Source organism: Sinohyriopsis cumingii, chromosome 15, assembly GCF_028554795.1.
Source record: "Sinohyriopsis cumingii isolate HCF-2022 chromosome 15, ASM2855479v2, whole genome shotgun sequence".
NCBI lineage: Eukaryota > Metazoa > Mollusca > Bivalvia > Unionida > Unionidae > Sinohyriopsis > Sinohyriopsis cumingii.
Window position 1 is genome coordinate 104,873,742 of NC_142975.1, and position 24,377 is coordinate 104,898,118.

The 24,377-nt window shown below is 35.6% G+C and overlaps 1 protein-coding gene across 6 annotated transcripts in view; it reads left to right on the forward strand.

Moving 5' to 3' along the window:
• Positions 1 to 24,377, forward strand: part of LOC149782417 (adhesion molecule nephrin-like) — a 506,160-nt gene that overhangs the window by 61,529 nt on the left and 420,254 nt on the right. For 2 of the 6 annotated variants that reach the window (XM_089933808.1, XM_089933809.1), the window contains exons 4-5: positions 17,462 to 17,687; positions 23,228 to 23,530. The exons of 3 other annotated variants lie outside the window; for them this stretch is intronic. In XM_089933808.1, the coding sequence (XP_089789934.1) occupies positions 17,462 to 17,687; positions 23,228 to 23,530 (529 nt within the window). The remainder of the gene's footprint in view (positions 1 to 17,461; positions 17,688 to 23,227; positions 23,531 to 24,377) is intronic. One more of the 6 variants, XM_089933810.1, reaches the window with a different exon arrangement.

The window sequence follows — 24,377 nt, forward strand, 5'->3', positions numbered from 1 at the left end:
CAACATAATAACAAAATACGACGAGGTCATACTGCAATTCACCGTGATCAAGCAATTGTTGAGCGATTTAATCGAACACTTGCTGAACGGTTATTTGGATATCAATACGCGAGGGAATTTATTCAGGATAAAAGATCTCGCGAATGGGTGGCAAGATTACCAAACGTGATAGCTGCATTAAATAATGAGATCACACGAACAACCAACATGAAACCCATTAGCGCGGTCACAAAAAAAAATATACCAACACAACGAAAAGATGCTGGAAAACAAAAAATATTAGGTGATGTCACAGTCAGATATTTATATGAGCCTGGTGAACTTGAAGGTGGTAAAGCGAGAGCAACTGATCCTATTTGGAGTGTTACCACACACAAAATATCTACCGTGACAAGATCCACTGGAAGAAATGTAGGCGTTTCCAGACCCGCAATCTACAGATTAGATTCGGCCGCTCCTCAACGTGGATTTACACGTGAACAACTACAAATCATTTCCGCGGATACACAACTACCACCGCGATCACTCCGGTGATTTCGATCACTTAACTAGCGCCAAGGGTGCCTGCACTCAAGGCGCTAGCGCCAGGGTGCCTGCGCCTCTACGTCGATTACACTCAAGACAGGTTAACATGGTATTTTCTCGTGTATGACCGCGACTATTATCTTTTCTATCTACGGTAAATTGTCTTGAATCATTACTCGAATATCGCCATAACATTATACAATTACAACTGGTGCAATGATTGTTCTGCTGCTGTTTTAACTCAATAATAAATTCAACATCAAGATCAAAGTCACGTTTATTTTTTTTGTCAGATTGTTTGTATCCGATTAATTTTTTTCTTATTATATCATCATCGATGATGTTAAATTTATCAACGATTTCAGGAATTATAATTCTACGTAATTGAGATATATTTCTGACCCTCGATACCGCCAAATAAACTAAATTTGACCACTCGATGCGATCGTCTACAATCCAAACTCGTGTATCAGAAATAGTTAATCCCTGAGACGAGTGGATTGTCATAGCGTATCCCAACACCCATGGAGATTTGTCAGCGCGTAATGCATCTTCGACCACACTGATATCAACGGCGACAATATCATTTAATACGAGATTCTGTTTCCTTGACTCTGTCAAGGGTCCTGGAATATCAACATTAATATTCTGTTTTCGTGTATCTGATGGTCTATAACACAACGGTACGGGTAGTTCTGAGTGTTTTTCTTTATGTAGTTGAAATAACTGCTGTTGTAAAGCGTCTCTGATTATTTTTCTACTTGCTACGATCAAATCGGTGGGTCTCCATGAGTTCAAAAAATCACTCATTGATGTCTCTGAGATCACTCCACGTATTATTTCACACTGAATTTTGTTTGATTGTAATCTGATTAATTTTTTAAACTCCTTCAAATTTGCATCAAGAGCTCTATGATCATCATCTATTTCTTCGTAATAATCAACGAAATTTTTTAACCAATCATGTGGAGATGGTCCAACAAAAGGCGGCGGTTGACCATGATCGCCACACATTATTATGGCGGTATTTTTCGTCAACAACCAATCAAGAAACATTTTTAATGTATCCAATGACACCGTGCATATCTCATCCCAAATAATTATTTTAGGTATATATTTTTCTCCCATCCGTTCAGGAGTCCATGTATCCCCGCGCCACCGAAAGAAACTATGATACGTGCACGATTGTACTTGCCGCTGTTTCATCTCACGTGCAAGTCTATGTGTGGGTGTCAGCACGATTATATCTGAATTTCTAAAAACATTAATCGTTCGAGTTGTTTTGCCGCATCCACCAGGTCCATTGAGATATACTGTCTTATATCTGGTTATTGGATCACTCAACGATGGTGCTTTCGACATTTCTGATATTTTATTACCCTCACGATAAAAATCTCTCACTGGAACATCTGCTGATTCTGTGTAATTGTGTAATAGTTCCTTTTTTATTCTCCACGAACCCCATCGTTCATCATTACTTGTAAATTTCATAACAGATTCTAAATATTTACTTGAAATATAAAACGAATCTGTTGCGACTCTGACTGCGGTCTCAGGAAATCTATTAATCATCGATAATACATTTATGGAAACATAAGCCAACAAGGAAGATCTTAGATGAGTATATTGCGGGGATACGTCATTTATGTAACTAACGATCGTGCCTAATTTTGTTCCGTCGGATAAATAAACGCTCTCTCGATTTACAAACGTATTTTTCGCCGTTGTATCAGCGATTATAAAATCGTACTCGGCATCATCTAAAATTAATCGTGCGTGATGTCTTTTATAATCATATGCACCACCTTGAGTAAATTTACCTATAATTTTTCTACCGAGATCTTTTGCGGTTTTGAGTTTATTAGGAATATCATCTTCGGAAATATCAGGATATTTTTCCTTAAACTCGCTAATAACTTCAGAATCTGACATGGGCAACCAAACTTTGGTCTGTGCATGATATGATATAATTGCCTCACTGACCACCAACGATGTCAGTATCATACAATCTAGCATATATCGCAACAAAACTATAGGTGCCCAACGTTTTTCACAAAAATGTCTACCAAACCAAACATAACAAATCTTGTGAAGATTTTCGTTAAGCTCGAATGATTCAATACATGCGAATCCAGTCAGATCAAAATCAGGTAATGGTCCATTAATTGCCACTCGCGTCATCTCGTTTGTTGGGTGACCAAATCTTTCAAAGTACGTAGAACAATCTCCGTATCCCAGAAAACTTCCTGGATAACATGCAACCATATCAACCGAAATAACATCATTGTAATTGTATTTGGTATTCCATAATCCGCCATGTCCATATTCGACGCAACTTGCGCGTACGTCCTCGAGTAAATCAAATCGTGTTGGTTTCCATGAATTTCGTTCTCTGGCGAAATGAGCCGCAACAGATGGAACGGTAAAACAATTAGTTAGTAATTTGTCAGTATTTTCCGCGTGCTTGCACTGTAAAAACGTCGCAAGATTTTTCATCTCGTCATGGAGGGATTCTGTGCGATATATTTCACCGTTCGGTTTGACAAACTGATCAAATTCACCCTCCTCATTACTTTTAAATAACCATACCGATACAGGATCGGTTTTACTTATTTCGTTGATAAAATCAAACATATCTGCCCCAGAATTATCTGCCACAGAATTATCTGCCACAGAATTATCTGTGGGGTAAAATCTAACAGTTCGATCACGTGGAAATATTTTTACTGCGTTAGTCCATGCGTGCACGTTATGATCGATAATATTTATTGGAGCTCCCTTCGATTTATATTTCGACTGGTACAGTACTTCTCCCGTTATTGTCTCCACAGTTTTTGGAAATTTTAATATTTTTCCTAACTCAGCAACATCTTTTATTGTAGCACCGGTATCCTTAACTGAATCAGCCCACGAGTTTATTTTTTCACGCCTTAAATCAGTTAATCCATTTCCACGCATCGCGTTTGTAAAGTGTTCTATTACTCGCTCGGCTACACAATTTAACCTTGAAAATTTCATCGGCGCTAGTTTATCAACGTTGGGTTTTTTATTTATCTCATAGATTCCATAAATAACCGCCGTTACAGGATATGCTCGCTCATAATACGGTTTGTCAATACCTGTCAGTAGACCCGGTCTGGAATTTTTACTTAATATGATAGTTTTATTATTACCAAGGACAGGATCATATTTGTCACGGATAATCCAACTATCTGTTTCTGTTAATACAATAAATTTTACTCTGAAGAAATATTTTTGATTGCCCTCGTATTCAGCGATGTAGTTAATGATAGTTGCCGCTCGCTTGTCATTCATTGTAGCGTCCTTGACAGCTTCCTTGACTCCGTCAGTGCGTATAATCTTGAACGTTGACCATGTATGAGATGCACCATCCGTGTAAAATTCTTTCTTGGCGTCGTGAATTTTCGAGATCAAACTTTTATTTTTCGGATCAACCAAATCTCGTACTGGCAAGTCAGAAGATAATCTGTCAAGGTTGAATTTATATTTAACAGGCCTAGTTTGGGATAATCTCTCAAACTCGTTCATATAATTAAAACAAATATTTAAATAAAGAAAATTATATATATATATACAATGTCCCAATGCAGATGGTTGATGATCGGCTCAGTAAATCGATGCAACAAATCCTGTAGAAAGGAATTTTGTTGGATGCACTCACAAAACATACGACGAGGAAGTCTAGGACCAATACCATGTCTACGGTGTGGTATTGGAGTGCGAGGAAAGACAGAATTATGTGGGAAGTGCGGCGGAAAACGGTTCAGAGAACTTAAAAGATATTATGACAAAAAAAATAATAGCGGTGAAAACGCTATAAAATCCGTGAGGGATTATATATCAAGATTTCAGACAAACAATGATTTAAACGTATAATATTATCATAATGGAGCAAAATATATTTGTCCCACATCCTGTCATAACAAACTATGAATCAAATATTAATGGTATCATCAGACACTGCAAGTTGAAGAGACAAGTTGGTTATATTACTAATGCTGGTTATCTAATGTTCACATGCGGGGGGGAAAAGAAACATTATCTGTGTCATAGATTTACGTATGAATGTTTCTTCGGAGTGATCAATGACGGTCTTGTTATTGATCATATTGACGGGGATACTCAAAACAATAATTTATCCAATTTACAAGCTATCTCTCAGAGCGAGAATAATACACGTGGAAATACAGGAAGATGTAAGACAATCGGAAAGAGGGCGGTAATTTCCACAAACATGGAAACTGGTGAAGAAATAAAATTGCGTTCGATGTGTGCTGCTGCGAAATATTTTGATATTCACCCGCATTCAGTACAAAAAGTAGCAGAAAATATATATAAAACCACTTTCTCGAAAAAATATAAGCAGAAAATTATCTTTAAGTATCAATAACTATCATCACCACATTATTAACTATCATCACCACATTATTAACTATCATCACCACATTGAATTAATTTTTTTAATTTATGTCACAGTAGGTCCTCCATACACTACTGAATTTTTGATTATATAAGGGGAGATTACTTTGTAATATATAGTTTTCTTCGTAGATTTTTTATTTTTTATGATCGTAATTAGTCAGTTTAACTAATTACATCGTAACTAATTACATCGTAATTAATTACTCGTAGAAGTATTATTTATGTTTTTTAAATATTTCCCCATCATACAACATTACGAGAGATCATGATAATGTTATTGATCCGTAGGAAGCTGTGTGTGGAACAGAAACCGTTGTCATGGTAATCGACCTGCAGGTGTGTGTTCATGCCACTGTTATTATTGATTCTCAGTCTGCTTAGGAAAACCGCTACAAATACAGAAACTGTTGTTATTGATTCTCAGTCTGCTTAGGGAAACCGCTACAAATACAGAAACTATTATTCAGAAACTGTTATAAATACAGAAACTGTTATAAATACAGAAACTGTTATTATTCAGAAACCGCTACAAATACAGAAACTGTTATTATTCAGAAACTGTGATAAATACAGAAACTGTTATTATTCAGAAACCGCTACAAATACAGAAACTGTTATCATTCAGAAACTGTTATAAATACAGAAACTGTTACTATTCAGAAACCGCTGTTATAAATACAGAAACTGTTATAAATACAGAAACTGTTATAAATACAGAAACTGTTATTATTCAGAAACCGCTGTTTAGTGTAAATATTGGTTCCTTAGCTATATAGCTAGCTATATATTAACTTCCGAAACATATGTTCGTAACAATATTTGATAGCTCGATCAGTATGGTATTGGACTGTGACGCTCGCGGTCCAGGATCAAACCCCCATGGCTGACAATTTGTCGGTGGTGTACGCATAATTGCGATTTTTATAATAGTGGGGGGAACCGCAAACCCCCCCCCCCCCCCCCCGCTCAGCAAAATTCCCACCCACAACATTGACTTGTGGATGATACATATTTTCGTATCACCCACTGGATTAATTATTGTGGGTGGGATTTTTTGCTGAGCGTACATGTTTGTACTGTCCTTAGTTAGTGCCGTTCATTCATAATCTGAGCTCGCTAATACACTCGATAGGGGCTCTTCATTCATTGTATATAACCATTTCATTGTATATATGTTATATGTATATCCTCTAAACTTGGTAGATTGCGGTGGCAAGCTACGAGTTTAATGAGGATTGTGCTGTCCTTGTGCTGTCCTTAGTTAGTTATATGTTATATGTATATCCTCTAAACTTGGTAGATTGCGGTGGCAAGCTACGAGTTTAATGAGGATTGTGCTGTCCTTGTGCTGTTCTTAGTTAGTTATATGTATATCCTCTAAACTTGGTAGATTGCGGTGGCAAGCTACGAGTTTAATGAGGATTGTGCTGTCCTTAGTTAGTTATATGTATATCCTCTAAACTTGGTAGATTGCGGTGGCAAGCTACGAGTTTAATGAGGACTGTGCTGTCCTTAGTTAGTTATATGTTATGTGTATATCCTCTAAACTTGGTAGATTGCGGTGGCAAGCTACGAGTTTAATGAGGACTGTGCTGTCCTTGTGCCGTCCTTAGTTAGTTATATGTTATATGTATATCATCTAAACTTGGTAGATTGCGGTGGCAAGCTACGAGTTTAATGAGGATTGTGCTGTCCTCCCTCTTGGGCCTCTAGACCGTTGTTTGGCGGGTTAGGGGTTCTCGTAGAGGGAATATTTGCCTAATGAACTTGGTAGATTGCGGTGGCAAGCTACGAGTTCTTGGTTGTGCTGTCCCTGAAACATCCCGACGAACTCGCTAATACACTCGATAGGTGTTCTAGGGATATTTTTTTTATTTTAAAGATTTATATATTATATAATGAACCATGAAAATATCAGTGATGTAATTGTCGCTATTAAAAAATTGAAAAAAGATGGAATTAATATATCTGATGAACTTAATCCTGAAAAAATAGTTTCTGACTTTGAGATTTTACAAGAACGTAAAACCATGGGGACACACACACTATCATCTGAATACAGGCTCATGAAACGGATTCAATCGGCAATGTTTCAGTCGCTAGCTACCGTAGAAGATGATCATGTGAAGGAGTTCGTTCCTCTTTCTACCGCCGTAGAAAGAATTAAATCGTTATTATCCCACGAGTATGAGGCAAAGAAAACGATTAGTACTCGCATAAGACTATTAAGAAAAATTATGTCAGATCGTGAAACGATCCAAAGTAACCTCGTTACTGGTGAAACGATCCAAAGTAGTAATTTTGAAGATGACTGAGATCTTTGATCAGAAATATTATTTCTGAATTTGATGGGTTAGTAATTTGTTTTTTTTTTACTGAAATTTAACAAATTTGTACAAATTTCTTAATTTTGACTACCATTTACCCCATCAAAAGCATAAAATTGTACAAATTTCTTAATTTGAGTACCATTTACCCCATCAAAAACATAAAATTGTACAAATTTCTTAATTTTGACTACCATTTACCCCATCAAAAACATAAAATTGTACAAGTTTCTTAATTTTACAAATTATTTATTTCTGAATTAATTTATTTATTTACTGAATTAATTTTTTTTTTTTTTTACTAAAATCAAGAAAAATGCACGAATTACTTGATTCTGACGGGGTAGTTGGTAGTCAAAATCAAAGAAAAATGCACGAATTACTTGATTTCTGACGGGGTAGTTGGTAGTCAAAATCAGGAAAATTGAGCAATTTCGTTGTATTTTAGTAAAAAAAAATAAAAATCTCAGTAAAAATAATATTATTAATAAATAAAATTAATTTATAATAAATAAAATTTATTAGGAACAATTTGACAAGGTTAGAACTTTCTTATTTCTGACGGGGTAGTTGGTAGTCAAAATCAAGTAATTCGTGCATTTTTATGTTTCTGACGGGGTAGTTGGTAGTCAAAATCAAGTAATTCGTGCATTTTTATGTTTCTGAGGGGGTAGTTGGTAGTCAAAATCAAGTAATTTGTACAATTTCAGTAAAAATCAGGAAAATTAATAAATCCTATTTTTTTTTGTGATAGAAATTTTAATTTTACTTTCATCGACCAGCTTTTTTAGTTGCCTAGGCCGATTAATTTGTACCAAACACAAATTTGTGCCAGTAATAATAAAATATTTTTTTATTTATTTTTTTTAAGTTGATCGAATTTGATTCTGATCTCTGTTACAAATGTTCTTCTAACTGTTAAGAAATCTTCGCGTGTAAAAACCCTCCATTACATGAAGATCTACGACAAAAGTCCTTAGGACAGAAATCCTTAGGACAAAAGTCTTACGACGGAAGTCCATAGGACAGAAATCCTTAAGATTTCACATACAGATTTATTACAAGCTCTTCTTCACGTATGTCAATTAAGCGATTAAGGTGGTCTGTGAGTTTAAAATTGATTCGCGTTAACATATTATTGTGACACCGCAGATACACAGGATTAGTTGGTTCTTGCACGATTAAACTTCCAGGGGGAACTTGTGGTGTGAACGTGTACAGGATGTATCCTTGTTGAGCCTGATTTGATCTTCCGAGATCTATTTGATAGCTGCCATCGATTACGTCACAAACCAGATTGACCGCGACCGTCGGTGTTATATTAACGATCCGCGGAGATACGTGTCTTCCGCCGCCATGTGGATCATTATCATATCTGAGAACAACTGCTAATGGTGCTAGTTTTTTCCACGCATCGAGTATTTTAGGAAAAAACTCATCAATGACATCACTGACAGATTTTCTTAATTTATCCGGATTATAATCAGGAAACTTAAACGTTACAATGTCAGCTTCGGGTATTTTGTACTTGGCTGCGAAGGATTTTTTATAATCGCTTGATGACTTAAGAACCATATCTCTAATTGTGTTATAGATAACTTCAGAAGAATTAACTATATAATTTAAAACTTCTATGTACCTAATAATATTATCGCGCGCAGATGTTGAATCAAATAAATACTCTTGAAAACTATCACGTAAATTATTTACCTGTATTTCATGGTCTAAGTTTATTGAAGCAAATATAGAATCAATATCAAAAGCAATAACACGTTCATTAAGATTATACAAAAGAGCTCTAGGATCATATACAGGTGCTCCCCCCCTCCATCCTGGTTTTACTTCTATGTAATCTAACCATTCTGAACTCATTTTAATATCATGACGAAGACTGGTCTTTGACGTAAAATCACCCCTCGTTGGTTCTGGTGGTCCTTCATACACCCTGGGAATTTCAGGCCATCCTAGCACTGATCTGATTGAAGATTTATAAATATCAACGGCATAATCAGGCGAGTTTATTTCAATCGTCGAGGACAGGGTGGGTTCATGAACATTAATTGATATTTTTGATTCTTTTCCCGTTATTGATTTTATTCTACGCGCAAATTCCTCACTGATCTCTTCAATCTCGTAACTGCCGGTTGGTATTCCAACAACAACCCAGTCAGGTGTTCCATCGGGTTTGTTCTTGTTAGCAAATACAAGCGAATTATTTGCTGGTGTACCATTAAATGATTTTGATCTGATATTTGGCCAGCTGTAATATATTCGTAATTGTGCTAGTGCTATTTCTTTTACTGGAATTGCAGTAGGAAAATTAACACTAAATTCAGGATTAATTGAACTTACCGAGATCATCGTTATCTTTGGCGGAGTTGTGTTGGTCACGATCTGCTGGAGTAATTCTGTCATTATTGATACTTGTATCTTTAATACCGATACCTTCGTCGTATATTTTGGTTATCATTGAAAATTCGAAATCAGATATAATTCCATCACTGAGACTTGCTGATAACAACGAGGATAATTTCGAGTATGCTACCGTCGCTGTATGTAATTTTATTTTGTAATCGGATAATTTTTCGTTCGTACAAGTACATATTTTTTTTGTGATGATATTAAGCACACCTGCAATAGTTGTTGCTGCTGAAATACAAATAGTTACAGCTACTGGTGCCATCGTTGTCAACGCTGATAATATTACACCGGTTCCAGCAACAACAGCGGATACTGAATAAACAATCACATCAACGATAACCAATCGTCGTCGATATTTTTTTACTTTTTCTGTATATTGATCAACTTGATCTTTTAGCGCAGCCTGCCATTCACGCGCTTGATTGTATCTGTATTGTGCACCGTCCATATATATTTTTATACAGTAACCAATTGATGTGCTTCAGCTACAAATTCCAAACACCACCAGTAAGATGTTGCGGTTAATGTCCTATCATCTGCTTCCAGAATAAATATTTCCTCGGCTCCGATATTTAATATAACAGATACAACCCCGGAAAACCTGTCGGTGGAATGACGCCATGGAAACGTTGTAAATATTTCAAATTTTGCAGCACTAAACACAGATAGCCTGTACACGCCAGTGCTTGTTGCGGTATATTTGATAGTATTATTTTGTTTTGACCATGTTGCAAATCCCGATGATACCGTGCATACGATGTTTGTGATGTGCCCGGGAGTTATTTCAGCTGGAATTTTAATCAGATTGGTTTTATTGATAATCTCAGGAATTCCCGCTACGATGTCTAGCTGTGTTCGTTTGATCGTGTCTAGGTTACTTTTGATATCAACGAGTTTCATGTCAATGACGGAAGGAGTTCCAAAGAACTTATTTATGGCATCATCGGTTTTCTGAAAATTTCTTCGAAGCCTTGTAAAACCGGTTACGTGAACGTCATATTCGGCCCGCAGCGTGGATAGTTTTACATCCACGTCGTCGACGTATAGTTTGTTTGCGACGTCGTTGTCAGATTTTGGAGCTGTTACAGCTACTATTTTGTTCCCGTTCATGCTAAGTTCACCTGTCATTGTGTCACCGGTGTTTCTCACGCGATTAGCAACACTTTTTGCAATTTCATCTCTGATGGTTTTAAGTGACATACTTGAATCTCTGATTCTACCACCGTCAGTAAACACGGGAATATTATCCGTAACTGCACCAAGTACTCGCCGGACTATATCATTCCATTTGATATTGCTGGTTTTTAGTTTACCATATCGATCTTGAAAAATAACAACTTCATCTGGGTCAACTCCAGCCAGGTTCATGATATCAGCAAGGTCATCTTTAGTCGCATACTTTGACAGATCAACGTCGGATTTTATTTTCTTACTAGTAGAAGATCTTCCGTAAATGTCAACCATTATAATAAGATCCGTTGTTTAAAATGCTTTACGCGCAACAAATCGGTTGCTTGTATAATCGTGCACGACTTTATGTGGCGGCCTGGATGATTTTGATATAGCGTCGAGTACATTAATTACTTCACGGCCGCATGTTGGCGGATCTGTCATTGTTTGTGTGGGTAGCGTTGAATACCAAACTTTGGAACCTCTAGTTGTTGCGTGGAGTGGTGCGACATACTTGATAAATTCAACAGGTGGAGCTAACCCGTACGAATCAAAATAAACAATTCCACGCGGATCAACCGCGTATGATACCCAATGAGTACCGGGTCCGGAACGTTTGTCAAGATTAATAATACCTGTTTCTAGTTTGTTTGGTTGTTTCGGTAATTGATCTCGCATAAAAACACCTCTAAAGGCGGATATTTTTAATTTTTTAGCAGCATCAAGTAAATCAAAATTTGATGCTGGAACGTCTAACGAAATGACCCTGGAAGCCTTAGGCCTCTCCCCCAACGAGATCCCGGCAATCTTAGACCGCGTCCCTTTTTTTTGTTATATCGTCCACCAGTAACTTTTTCGAAAATTTTTTTACCCGCCGCTCCAGCAACACCTAACGCGGCCGCTTTTGCTACGGCTGGAGCAGCTGCAGCTAGTAATGCCGGAATGGCCGCGAGAAATGGAAATATACCACCTGTTTTAACCATGTCTTTGATGGCGCTCGGGGAGAGATGGAATTGAACTCCAGTTTTTGATTCTAGGGCTTTATTGAAATGTTTAATCTGATTATTTGTCAACGATAATTTGTTTGGACCACCACTAATCTGATCTCGTTTTAGTGATATTTTAGTTCCGCATTTGTTGGTGGTTTTTGTTTGAAGCTTTTTTACCTGACCAGGAGTCAGAGTAACATTAACATGACTATACGACATTTTTATATAAATAATATTTTTCTAAATAACACGATTAAAGATTTTCCACCGGTGCATCAACGACCCTCATTCGACCACTACCACCTTCAAGTAACATGGCCTTGTCGCTAAGTATGACCGCGATCGCTCTGTAAAAGGCACCACCAGCTGGTGGGTTAGTAACATGAGCTCGAAAGTGTATATCAACAACAGATTGTTTGGATAAATCAAGATGTTCTAGTGAAAAATAATAAATCGGATATAGACCTGTAAAATCTAGTTTTGATATTTGCAAACCGGTATCTATATTTTGATCACGTCCCATAAATGACATCAAACGATGATATGCGCGCGCTACATGATTTTGTGCATAATTTAACAATATATCCTCGGATGGTTCTTGATGTCCATTTATCCGTAAGGATACTTCACTAACTCCAAGGTTATCAAATATCATATGTGATTGTTCTTGATCATTTATCCGGTTAATATTTTGCAATGCAATAAAAATATGTCGTGGCGCAGAAACACCCTGTTGTGATGCTATATGCCATGTAAATAAACCATTAATATTGCTTTGAGCAGCATCTGTGGTTACTGTTAACCATGATAGCAATGATTTACCGCCTTGATCCATGAAAGATAGTAATTTTTGTTCCTCAGTAATAGATGGAGTCATTACTGGCATCCACAATGAAAGTTTTTATATATTTACTTTACCAGCATCAGCAACACCAGCACCTCGCCAGATTGCATCATTATCATCACCTTTTCTTACGAGCACAATTGTGTGTTTAGCTCCAAAGATGACCTTTCTAACATTTCTGCAAAATCCAAAGATGTGAGATAATGGAATTGCACACGAAAAATTTCTATTATCTCCTGACAGCGCTGCTTGGCGTGTTGCAAATCCTAAGTTGAAAGTCGCGCTATCACCTTTTACAATATCAAAAGCAGCAGCTGGTCTGGCTGCGTATTCAGGACCATCAGCAACCGGTTGTGGATCAGATGCAGTATTTTGTGGTGTCCGTATTTTAGCATACCTGATATGATCAGCGTTGTTGGTAATATCCTTAGCAAACATCATTGTTGGACCAGCTGATCTTGTAAAGTCGTCAGAATATCTCGCTAGACCAATTATTGTTGTAGCAACATCAACATCCTTCTGAACTGATTCAATATTTTTTCCATCAATCATGTATGTGGCGCTATCAAACAACGCCATAATCCCGTTGTTGACAAAACCAACACGTAAATTAGCAGCATATGGCGTATTAGCTACAACATTCGTTACAAGTCTACCTTCTACTTCAATAAACGCCTCAGCGGGCAAGAAATATCTACTCGTATCATGAACCTGTAATTCGATTCTCCCCCGCTGATTTGGTAGTCTTGCGTCATAGGAATAAAATTGATAATCACGTACTGACTCGTACTTAAGGACAGGTGCCTCCATATCAAATGCTAGGTCTGATTCGCGCCTGAACATTTTTATTATAGTTACCATTTTTCCAAATGATGATCATCGTCGACGAAGACCACTTCCTGCTATTAAATTTGCTGTTATATTTTTTTCTGCTTCTTCAGATATCGCCGCTAGTTTTTGATTTGCAGCCTGATTTATTATTTTACTAACATCTGCGGGCATCACCTCAGTACTTGGTAATTTTACTAGTGGTTGTTGTTTTCGTCGCAATAATCGTGCTAGTCTTTCCTTGATCGCCGAGAACGCCTTACCAGCAACATTGACAATTGCACCAGGAGCTTTATCACGAACAATATCAATAGCCTTCATCGATAATTGTTTTGCAACAGGTGCTACTTTTGGAGCTATCCTCGTGAATAATCCCCGAATGACATCACCAAGTCCATTTCCGTAAATAACACTATAGATTAGTAATCGTGAGTTTACCGCTCTGACCTGTGTGGGTTTACGATGATTATCATGCACAATCATCTTATTTTATTTACCATTTATCTAACAACTAGTCATCAACGAGCTCATCAATAAGTTCTCGGTAAACGCCGATATCCATGATGCCACCTTGAAATAGTCGCCGACAAATATCAGCTGCTTCATTGGTTATTTCTGGTGAATTATTTCCAGCTCGTTTTCCTCCTATGAGAACTTCTAACCGTGATACGTCATTGATGATATTATCAGGACATAAACCATGTCCTGTTTTAGGTTCATCTTGAGGTGTTTTAAATACTGGTGGTTGCATTACCGAAGTAAGTACTTCAGTGGTGGCCGGGGGTGAGTCACCTTCTCGAAATCCATGTGGTGAACCTGTCGGTGTAAATGTTACATCCGGTGCAGAAATTTTATGTAAAGGCGAAGAATATTGTTGTTGTTCTGGTTGTTCCCGTCTCTCTCTATAAAGTCTTTTTACTTCTTCTTTAAGTCTTTTAAATTCTTGACCTCTAGCTTGTTTTTTATTGTAATATACGCGATATATCCATTTAATGAAATTATCATCATTTGTTTTTTCATGACCGGGTTTTAAAATACTAGATTTATTAGATATATTATCTAATATCATCTCAGATAAATTCTCTCTTTCAGTTTTTCTAATTTCCTCAACAACTCCTTCGTTAAATCTTGCAATTAATTTTAAGCTTTCTTCTGCTGATTTGGGTCCAGATGCAAGTTTTTTTCTCACATCGGCGACTTCAGTACGAAGTTCTCCAATACCTTCAAGTATTTCCTCACCAACAGGTGGAGGTTGAGCTGCAGCTATGTCAGTTGGAAGGTCTCGTAAAATCTTCTTTGCCTGTTTAGTTCTTCTTGCTATTTTTTCTGATACCAGAAGAAGATCTTCTTTGATGACAGTTGCAACTTTCTCAGTAGCTGCAGTGACGGGCTTAAACAGTTTTTTAGTGTCCTCTTCATACTCAACTTTTGCTTCTTGCTGCGCTTGCAGATTTTTTCTAAATGAGTCTCTGACAGGAAGAAATTTTTTAATTGCTTCTAATCGTTCTCGAGCTGTTCTTGCAGTATGAGATTCTGGATGTATCATTTTTATTATAACATAATAATTTAATTAATATCAGCAGAGGAGGAGCAGCAGAGAGGGTACCTACCAACGTTGGTCGTCAAAAAAATAAACAAGAAATAAATAAACACGTAGAGTACTTTATTTTTTCAGCTACTATTTCGAACTGAGGTTTTATTAGTACAATCGTCCATTACAGAAATAAAACATCTCAAGGAAAAGTTCATTTGTAAAATCTGGACCTTTCTACGAGATGTTTTATTTGTTTGTTTTATTTGTTTTGTCGGAATTCTATGGTCTGTTCACCCTCTCTGCTGCTCCATTACAAAAATATGTGACCTTATTTTGATAAGTATAAGAAAGAAAGAGATTGTCTTTAATAAGTATGCATGTGGATTTTACAGTACTTGAGTTTTATAAGTATATTATGAACATATATTACCAGTAATGAAATCAAACTATGGTCAACAGATCACTTTACTCACAATGGACACTGATTTACCATGTATCAGTGTAGAAACAAGTTTGTATAAAGGATATGATTCCGTATTACCAGTGACTTTAAAAAAGAAATAGTATGGATTGAGATTAAATTACATGCGTCATCAACAGATCTGCTTTGGTCATGAAGGACACTGATTCACTATGCATTAGCATAGGCAAATATTTAAGACATATGATTCAGAAATGTAGTATGAAGGTATTATGAACACAGTGAAAATGTCAGTATTGCATTGCAGTTAAACATTACAGTGCTGTGGTGACCAATAAGTAAATTTTATTTAAACCCTGTAGTTTTGTGATTTCCAGATTTAAGTTTTTTAAATGTGTTTGCAATGTTGTGCTGCAGCATATTTATTTACTTTACTTATCTATGTTCTCTAATGTCCAGATTGCTGGATCAATCATATGTTTGTTAACTGATATTATATAATTATATTCTGATTACTGTTTTTACCCCAAAAAATATCACAAGATCCCTGGCTCAAAGTGATATTTCAGAGCTAGAACAAAGTTATATTTCAGTCAGTATCCTCCGCGAGACAAGTTAGGACTGCCATTGTCACAGTGTTCATAATACCTTCATAGTATGTAACATTTCTGCCTCTCTCATCTTAATATCATCAACATTCACTTTATCATCTTCCGTCTCAAAAATGTTGTGATCTTAGAAGAAGGCAATAGTCATAAAGTTAGATATACTACTTATGAACTATATACTGACATAGCCAGCCTTTGAATCTATCTGTGTTGGACATATTCAGATTTCATCTGAACATATTTATCATAGTTTGGTAATAAGCTGCCATATAACAGGTATGATAATAATAATGATAATAATAATAAAAATGATAATGATAATAAAAATAATTTTAAAAAACTTAGCCGTTCTACAAGAGTGTGGATCCATCTTGAATAAACATAACATTCAAGGGCTGCCCGTCTTGAATGAATGCATGAATTGCACAGTGTACAATAGTGAGACATGGCAGACAAGGAGAAGAAAACAAGCAACAGAAAGCAATGATTTGTGGTGAGGAACAATGTGTAATGTAAACTATTATTAGTCACTTCAAACTGTGAATCATATATATGTGTCAATAACCTATTGCATATGTATTTGATTGATTGTTGTATTCTTTTATCTGATGAAACAGTCCAGGTTTTGTACAAAATATCACCATGCCTAAATGGGACAAGACGGCCTGGGAGACCCTGTAAGAAATCAATCCAGAAACCATTTGACAGTAATTACAAACAATCATTCACAGAATAAGCAATGAGACGGATACTTTTGGGAGTCATAACAGAGAAATTAAACCTTGTAAAGAATACATTGCATTAATATACACCAGATCATTTAACATAAGAGATCATGCAAATGAAAATGGCAATAGACATTTGGAGCACAAATGTTACTGAATTAAACCATAAGCGAACTGATAACACTAATGCCCTATCAGAGCTGCATAAGAATGAATAATACAATGTTTCATGTGTCATTCTGACTTAAAGTCTGATTGGCCAGGCCCTTTTCAATTTGTGGGGTTCATACCTGTATGAACCCGTTGTTTTTAAATCCATGTCCACCACCACCAGCATTACGTTTCTGTACATAATACTCAATGGGTATTATATTTATAAAAATGAATCACTCAAACTCTAGACAATATGTAATAATTTAAACAAATCAGACTTGTATGAAAAATATCATGTGATGTATACAGTACAGGTTTGGCTTTACTTTTCACCAGTAGCATTCAACAGTATGAATGAATCTGGTGACTATTGTATGCAGTTGACTGGAATCATCATGATAAAAACACATGACATTTGGGTACATTTATGAAATCATACTAGTTTTAATAAATAAGGTAATATTTATTTACAGAATGTTCCCATCCCAATTTCCCTCAGTACAGGAACAATCAAAAGAAGCAACAGTACTGAAAATTGTATCCAACAAGAACAGATCTACTACAGCAGTCTGGAGTTGTCACGTGGCACAAACTTTCCAGGTAACATACCCATGACAGTCAACATTCTGTGTGGTATTACACATCCTAGCCTTAATGGAACTGAATTCTCTGCCATCTCCAACAGTGTCATATTTGCAGGTGAGATAAAAATAATGTTTCATTTTACTGTATGTATAATTTGTCTGTATATTCCATTGAAATTCCAGCTGCAGAGCCATTGAATACTTAAGTACATGTAGCTGAAAATGAGTGGCAGTGAGAGATGGAAATTCTAGGAGACAATTTTGAATTGGTATCTGAGCCCTGCATCTGGCATGCATTGTAACTTCATGAGTAGTCTGTATCTACAGTTTCTCAGCATTTTATATTTTCTTCTTCAAAACCACTGGATCATATTTAATCAAATACAGCAGAGAGCATTCTATCATACAAGTTGCTGGTTGGTTTACACAGCTAATGGCCATTTTTACAGAATCTTAGAGTTGGTTGGTTGGCTAAAATGTATTGGTACTTTGAATACATTATTGGCTATATCATGGCTATATTATTGGCTATATCATGCTGAGGAATGTGCTTTTCCAGGGGACATACCAAGGTGTTGTACTCATGAGTTATTAAAGGTTAAGAAATTAGTCTTCACACAACTTCCAAGACCTACTCAACTGAATTCATAACAAATTTGACAGACATCGCCATAGATTGAAGGTCATTTCAAATGGAACAGATAATGCCAATTTGCCTTGTGATATTCACTGTCACTAAACAATGCAAAGCCTTAAGGTGACATCTCCTCTAAAAGGAATTAACAGCGTATGTCAAGGGTTGACTGAAGGGAGAACTGACTGGAAAATTTTTTAATAGCACATCTTATAGTTCCAAGGAAACTAAACAAGGGTTGATCAAGTGGTTCCATAAGAAACACTAAAGAAAAACTACTTAATTGTTTACAGTAATGTTACCAGACCTTCTCAAAGTACCTTTCATTCCACACAATGCGCTTTTCCCATGGTGTGACCCATTACCTGAGCATTTTGCAGTAACCTGTCATTCAGTGCCATGGGTTACAAAATTCAGATAGCTTGATGCTGGGGCCCCTCTAATTTCAGGTCGGGCTCCTCTTGTATTCTAAGTGAGGTGAGCATTGAACTTGTTGAAAAATGTCTAATTTGCCTGAGAAAAACTTTTATGCTTCTGATGAAATGCAGAAATGAAATGTATGTTTTTGATGTTGAAATGCTAGTAAATTATGAGTATTTATCCCAGTGTATAGCACTTATCCTGATGAAGATCATTTACACGTCATACCTCTATTGACAGACAAAAATGTTGTGTACAAAAAGGAAGGCATGTAATTTATTAATGGGGAATAGATTGCATGGGTTACCTATAACTAGTGCCCACTTAGCTGTAAGAAACATGTGATTGTAAAATACCATTTTGGATATTTATATTCAATACAGAAATCAACCAGTACCAATCTTTTGGGTACTGGAAATGGTTCAGGAATCATTGCGATCAGTGCAGTTATGTATGGCCACATAATGGGATTAAGACTTACATGTACAGACTTAATGGGTTAAGACTTACATGCACAGACACAAGCTGTTAATTGATTACCTTATTGTTGTAATCTGGAGAGTTTAGGCTAAATGTGGGATATTTTTGGAAGTATTATAAGTAAATGTGGTTATGATGGCTTCTGCGTCTGTCATTAATAATTAACTATCCCTTGGTGGAGTTGCGATAAAAAGGAAAGATTGACTGCAATCATTTTGACAAAACATTTGAAGCATTCTGATTTTTTAATGATCTTGTCAAATTGCTATTGTGTTGTTGAGGATGGTAATGGACATACACACTGTCAATCTACCAAGTAAGAAGAACATTGATAGAGCAATTTGACAATGGCTTGTCTCATGACCTGGAGAAATTCTTTGCTTGAAATAAAATATGTTGAGATCCAAATGAATGCAAAGGTCACTTTAAAATGATTTGCTTTTGTCTTTTCTTATGTGAAGTCAGGGTTTGTGGAATTTGACTCATGGCTTGTGACTTTTTATAGTCACCAGTCCTGGGCTTGTGTCTAATAAAATCTTTGAGCACTGGCCATCATGGTAACTACCTGGTTTCTCTTTATCAATGTTTCATCACATGTAATAATTTTATTTAGCTTTTTTTTTTGAACCTATATAATAATTCTCTACATATATTTAATATTAAACCCATTGCGTCTTTATCAAGCAATCTGAGTACATCATTGATATAACCCCTGATAAATCCTAAATCCATGGTCAAAGTTTTATCTACACTTACATATGAAATGTCAACATTACATGATACCTCGCAGGTAGTGACGTATCTGTCTTCACTTTCATAGAATTTGCGAAAGAGATATATGTATCCAACCATTTTGGATATAATCTTTAATAGTCTCCATATTTTGACTTAAACGTTTCATCCGTCTACTGATTGAAGATTCAGCAAGTGCTTTAGCTCCATACTCACATTCAGCTTGTTACACTGGTAAAGGATTTTCACATTTGGCTTGTTACACTGGTAAAGGATTTTCCTAATTTTTGCATTACATTTTATAACCACTGTCATAAAAAATGGACTAACTTGTCATTTTATACCTAGTACGTACAATCATTAATTTTGAATCTACATCATATATCCTAATTTGAGACATTTTGCTTATGTGTGATGTAGGGTTGCTTTGTTTAGAAGATAATGCATTTGTTCTAAAACATGTTGATAAGACCCTTTTTTCTTGTTTGATAGAATGTGTTTTAAACACATTTCTCTATTTCTATGTTTGTGCTAATGCTTCAGAATCAGGATCTGAATTTAGAATATCTGTAATATTATATATATTTGTAAGAATGGTTACTTGTAGTGAAAAGTGAAACAGGCATGTGACCCAAAAGTGTCATTGAACTTGAATATGTGTGCTTTACCTATGCATTTTAACTGATTAGTGCACTTGTGACATGTAATAAAAAGATACCATTCTCTGTTTACAGTTGTCACTGAGTTTGGTTGTTGGAAGTAATAAGTTAATTTACTGTATGAGCTGTAAAGAAGAAAAGAAAATAAATCAATTTATTTATCCATAGACAGAGAGAACAAGCCCTATAATTGAACTCCTCTATTAGGTTAAGCATAATTTTGCCTGATAAGCAGTGGTGAAGGCTAGGAAAATTCATCTCAGAATTGGAGGCAGTTAATTGTTGGACATATTTTGCAACTGAAATAACTGTTTCTTTTTAAGAAATGTGGGATAGACTGATCTGAAATTGGGCCATAGTGCTAAGATTGTAGATGAGATTAATTGTTTATCTGTACCATATCTACTAACAACCAGAATTCAGTCTTTGACCTCTGTTTGAACCTGATAATATATTCTGTTAAAGATTGTTATGCCTGTTTGTAGGACTTAATTTGGTTAGATGATTCCTGCTGAATTCAAGATGATAGCTTTCATTTGGTAGTACTTATTTGAATTGACTGTATGTTTTTTTAAATCATGATATTAAGTACAGATTGGCAGAGCTGGGTTCCAGTCAAAAGCAATGGTTATTATATGATTTGATATATGTGTGTTATTGAAACATTCATGCATGTGATTGACCATTTGGTAAGAAGGTTTGTATCATCAAGATGTTTGAGGATTTTTGCTACGAGCAAGACCTGTTGATATTTGACAGGAAAATTGCATGGAGATTACATTACCACTATGTTTCTGGGAATAGGATTTTTATGAAACGTATCAAGTGGGCCTGTGCCCTGAAGATTTTGTTTGAGTATGATTGTCCATTTAATTGATTGAATTTTGATCAGATGAATTATATTGTCATATATTATAAAATGTTTGGAAGATATATTAATGAGATACCTTTTTCTAATTGGGTCAGCTTCTTGACACTCAAAATCTACAAACCTATGATATCTAGTTGGTCCTAAATCAAGATGGTGCAGTTAAGTTGTTACAAATGTAGGATTCACATTCGAAATCTTGTTATCATTTCTCCTAAATGGATGGTTAAATCAATATACTCAATACTCAAAGACTTATTATGAAGTTTAATTGGTTCTCGATGAAAATGGTCCCTTCACTCATTAATACAGAGATCATGTCTTGACACTCTTGTGACCACCATCCCTGCAGAGCAGATGATGAGATCGACATGAGGCTTTGATAAAAGATTTTTTCTGATATCCATCAGGCCCTAAAAAAATCTGCTAATTTGACATTTAGTATGGCAATTACTAAATGCTGGGATGGATAGTTATGGGTATATACATGTTGTTTCTTATAAGACTTATTAATGATGTTTTTCTGGTCCTAAATGAAGATGGTGTTGGTGTGATGCCCAAATCATTCTATAGTTATTGCCTTTGAGGGGATGGTCAAATGGACAAGGCATTTGAAACTAAAATACATGTTATGGTATCTAGAAGGTTCTAAATGAAAATTATGCAGATCAGATATTAATATCTAGGCCATCTACTGCCTCTGAATGAGCAGTTATATCAAAATCAAGTTTTCACAAAAGATTTATGATAATGTTTTGTTAGTCCTAAGTCGCAATGGGACTTGTTTGATGTCCAATCTAGTCCTGTTCAAAATATTGTAAGTTATTCTTACTTCTTATAATGACATGAGAGTTTCATATGAATATTAAATCCTTAATGTTGGTGATATGATATTCAGTTTGTTTGCCATAGAGGCCATCCATCATTCTCCCTGGATTGTTGCAGTGACATAGGCATTGCTCTAAAAGATTTATTATAATGTCTAGTTGATCTGAATTAAATTAGTGCCACACCATCAACAATCTTCTTATTACTTCTTTTAAGGGGATGGTCATATGTTATAACCACCTGTGGTTATGGTATGTTTAAGCTTATTAAGAATATCACAGATGGTTTAAATACTCAGCACACAAAATAATAAAAGGACTATAGAAAACAAGTTTGCCTTACATTTCTATGAAGTGTTTTGTCAGTAAAGCATCCATTCCTTTGATAGACTTTCGTTTACTTTAAGAATATTGAGGTTTTATTCATTGTTAAAGACATGAACATGGGACAAATGTTTCTGGTACGGGCTTCAGAAGAACTCTACCTGATCGTTACTGAGTTTGTCTAGTATTTTTTAGCAGGTGAAGACAATAATTTATTTCCATTTCTAAGAGAGAAATATAAGGAGATTTTAGATTGCAAGTCTGAAAGAATGACATCAGTGTCAGATATATACTTTTGTTCTATTTATTCACTTTTTTTAGTGTTAGCAAGATCAACTTAAAGATAAATTAAGAATGTCCCTGGCAAGATGGAATTTACTTGCTTGAGGGACGTATTGTTGGTGTTTGAAGATCTCGCTCTTAGAAAACAACAAGCCAGTTAACTTATCTAAATGTAGCAAGTGACAATGATTTACAGCAATGGTGTGACATTGAACTTTGTATTTTGATATTTGGATCAAATCGTTTATTACCTGCATTTATCTTTGTTTAGTTTACTTTGAAAGATTGCAGCCTATGGAGGAATATATGCATTTGCTGTGGATAGCTCCTTTTGACATATATTTCCAAATATGTAAATTTTTGTTTATCTGTGCTTGAAGAGATTTCATGTTTGAAGATCCATCTTTTTTTCATTGTTTTTTATTTCAGTGTCCTTGATGTTTGTAAATATATCTGGAGAAACTGATGTTACTCAAGGTGTACAAGCACACTTTACCTGCATTACTTCAGTCAGTCGACCTCGTGCAACAGTTACATGGTTCATAGGTACAACAGAGATCATGTCTGGAATACAGACTGTTAATAATACAGATGGCAATGGTTCACCCTTTGTGGAGAGCAGGCTGGCCATAACTCCTGATGGCATTAATCATCATGGAAAAGAAATCTTCTGTCAGGCGTTCACTCCATTTAATAATGTGACATCAGCTAAACTCATTCTCTATGTTAAAGGTAATTTTAAACATATGGATGCTAGGAAGAAATGCATTAACATTGCAGTCATGCAGCTTGTAGAGTTGCTTCAATGCATTTGGGCTTTTTATCTCTTGTGCCAGCTTTTGGATTAGTAAGTTGTAAAAGTGACACAGCTATGCCAATATAATTAGTGAAGTTATCAAATTGTGCCCTCATATAGATTTGATATGAAGCCTTTACAATTTATCAATAAGAAATAAGAGATTGTCATATCCAAAAAATCTATATTCTGTTGTTGTGACAAGATTTCATTTCTAAGTCGATTAGACGACATTCACCATACTTGAAAGTGTCTGTGTGATGAGATCTACAACATGCTAAACAATTTAAGTTGAGAAGAAAGTTTGTGAAGGATAATTGTATATGCTCAGAGCATACTTTTTGAAGAGCACATTTTCTGAAGCATTTGTTCAATTTATTTAAGAAACATTTGATTGAATAAAAGTAATTACCAGAGTTGTATACATTTATAAACTCATATCTGGATGAATTTATATTTTTAAATTAATCAAGTGTCATATCATAGCTGAGTTAAACTGCTGCAAGAAGTATATGTTGGTTTCATTTTTTATTTTATGGCACACGTTCTTAATTTGGTTTCAAGGCAATTATGTAATGTTCATTTCCCAAAGACACACCATGATAGCCATCTTATGTTTTTTTCAAAGTAGGATTCAAACCGACACCTCATAGGTGACTAGTCTGGCAAGATCACACTCAGCCACCAATGCTTCTATCTTTAAGTTATGAATAACAATTGTTTTATGCTGATATCATTTTGAATACATATTTTAGCATTAATTTATGTATTTATTTATTCATT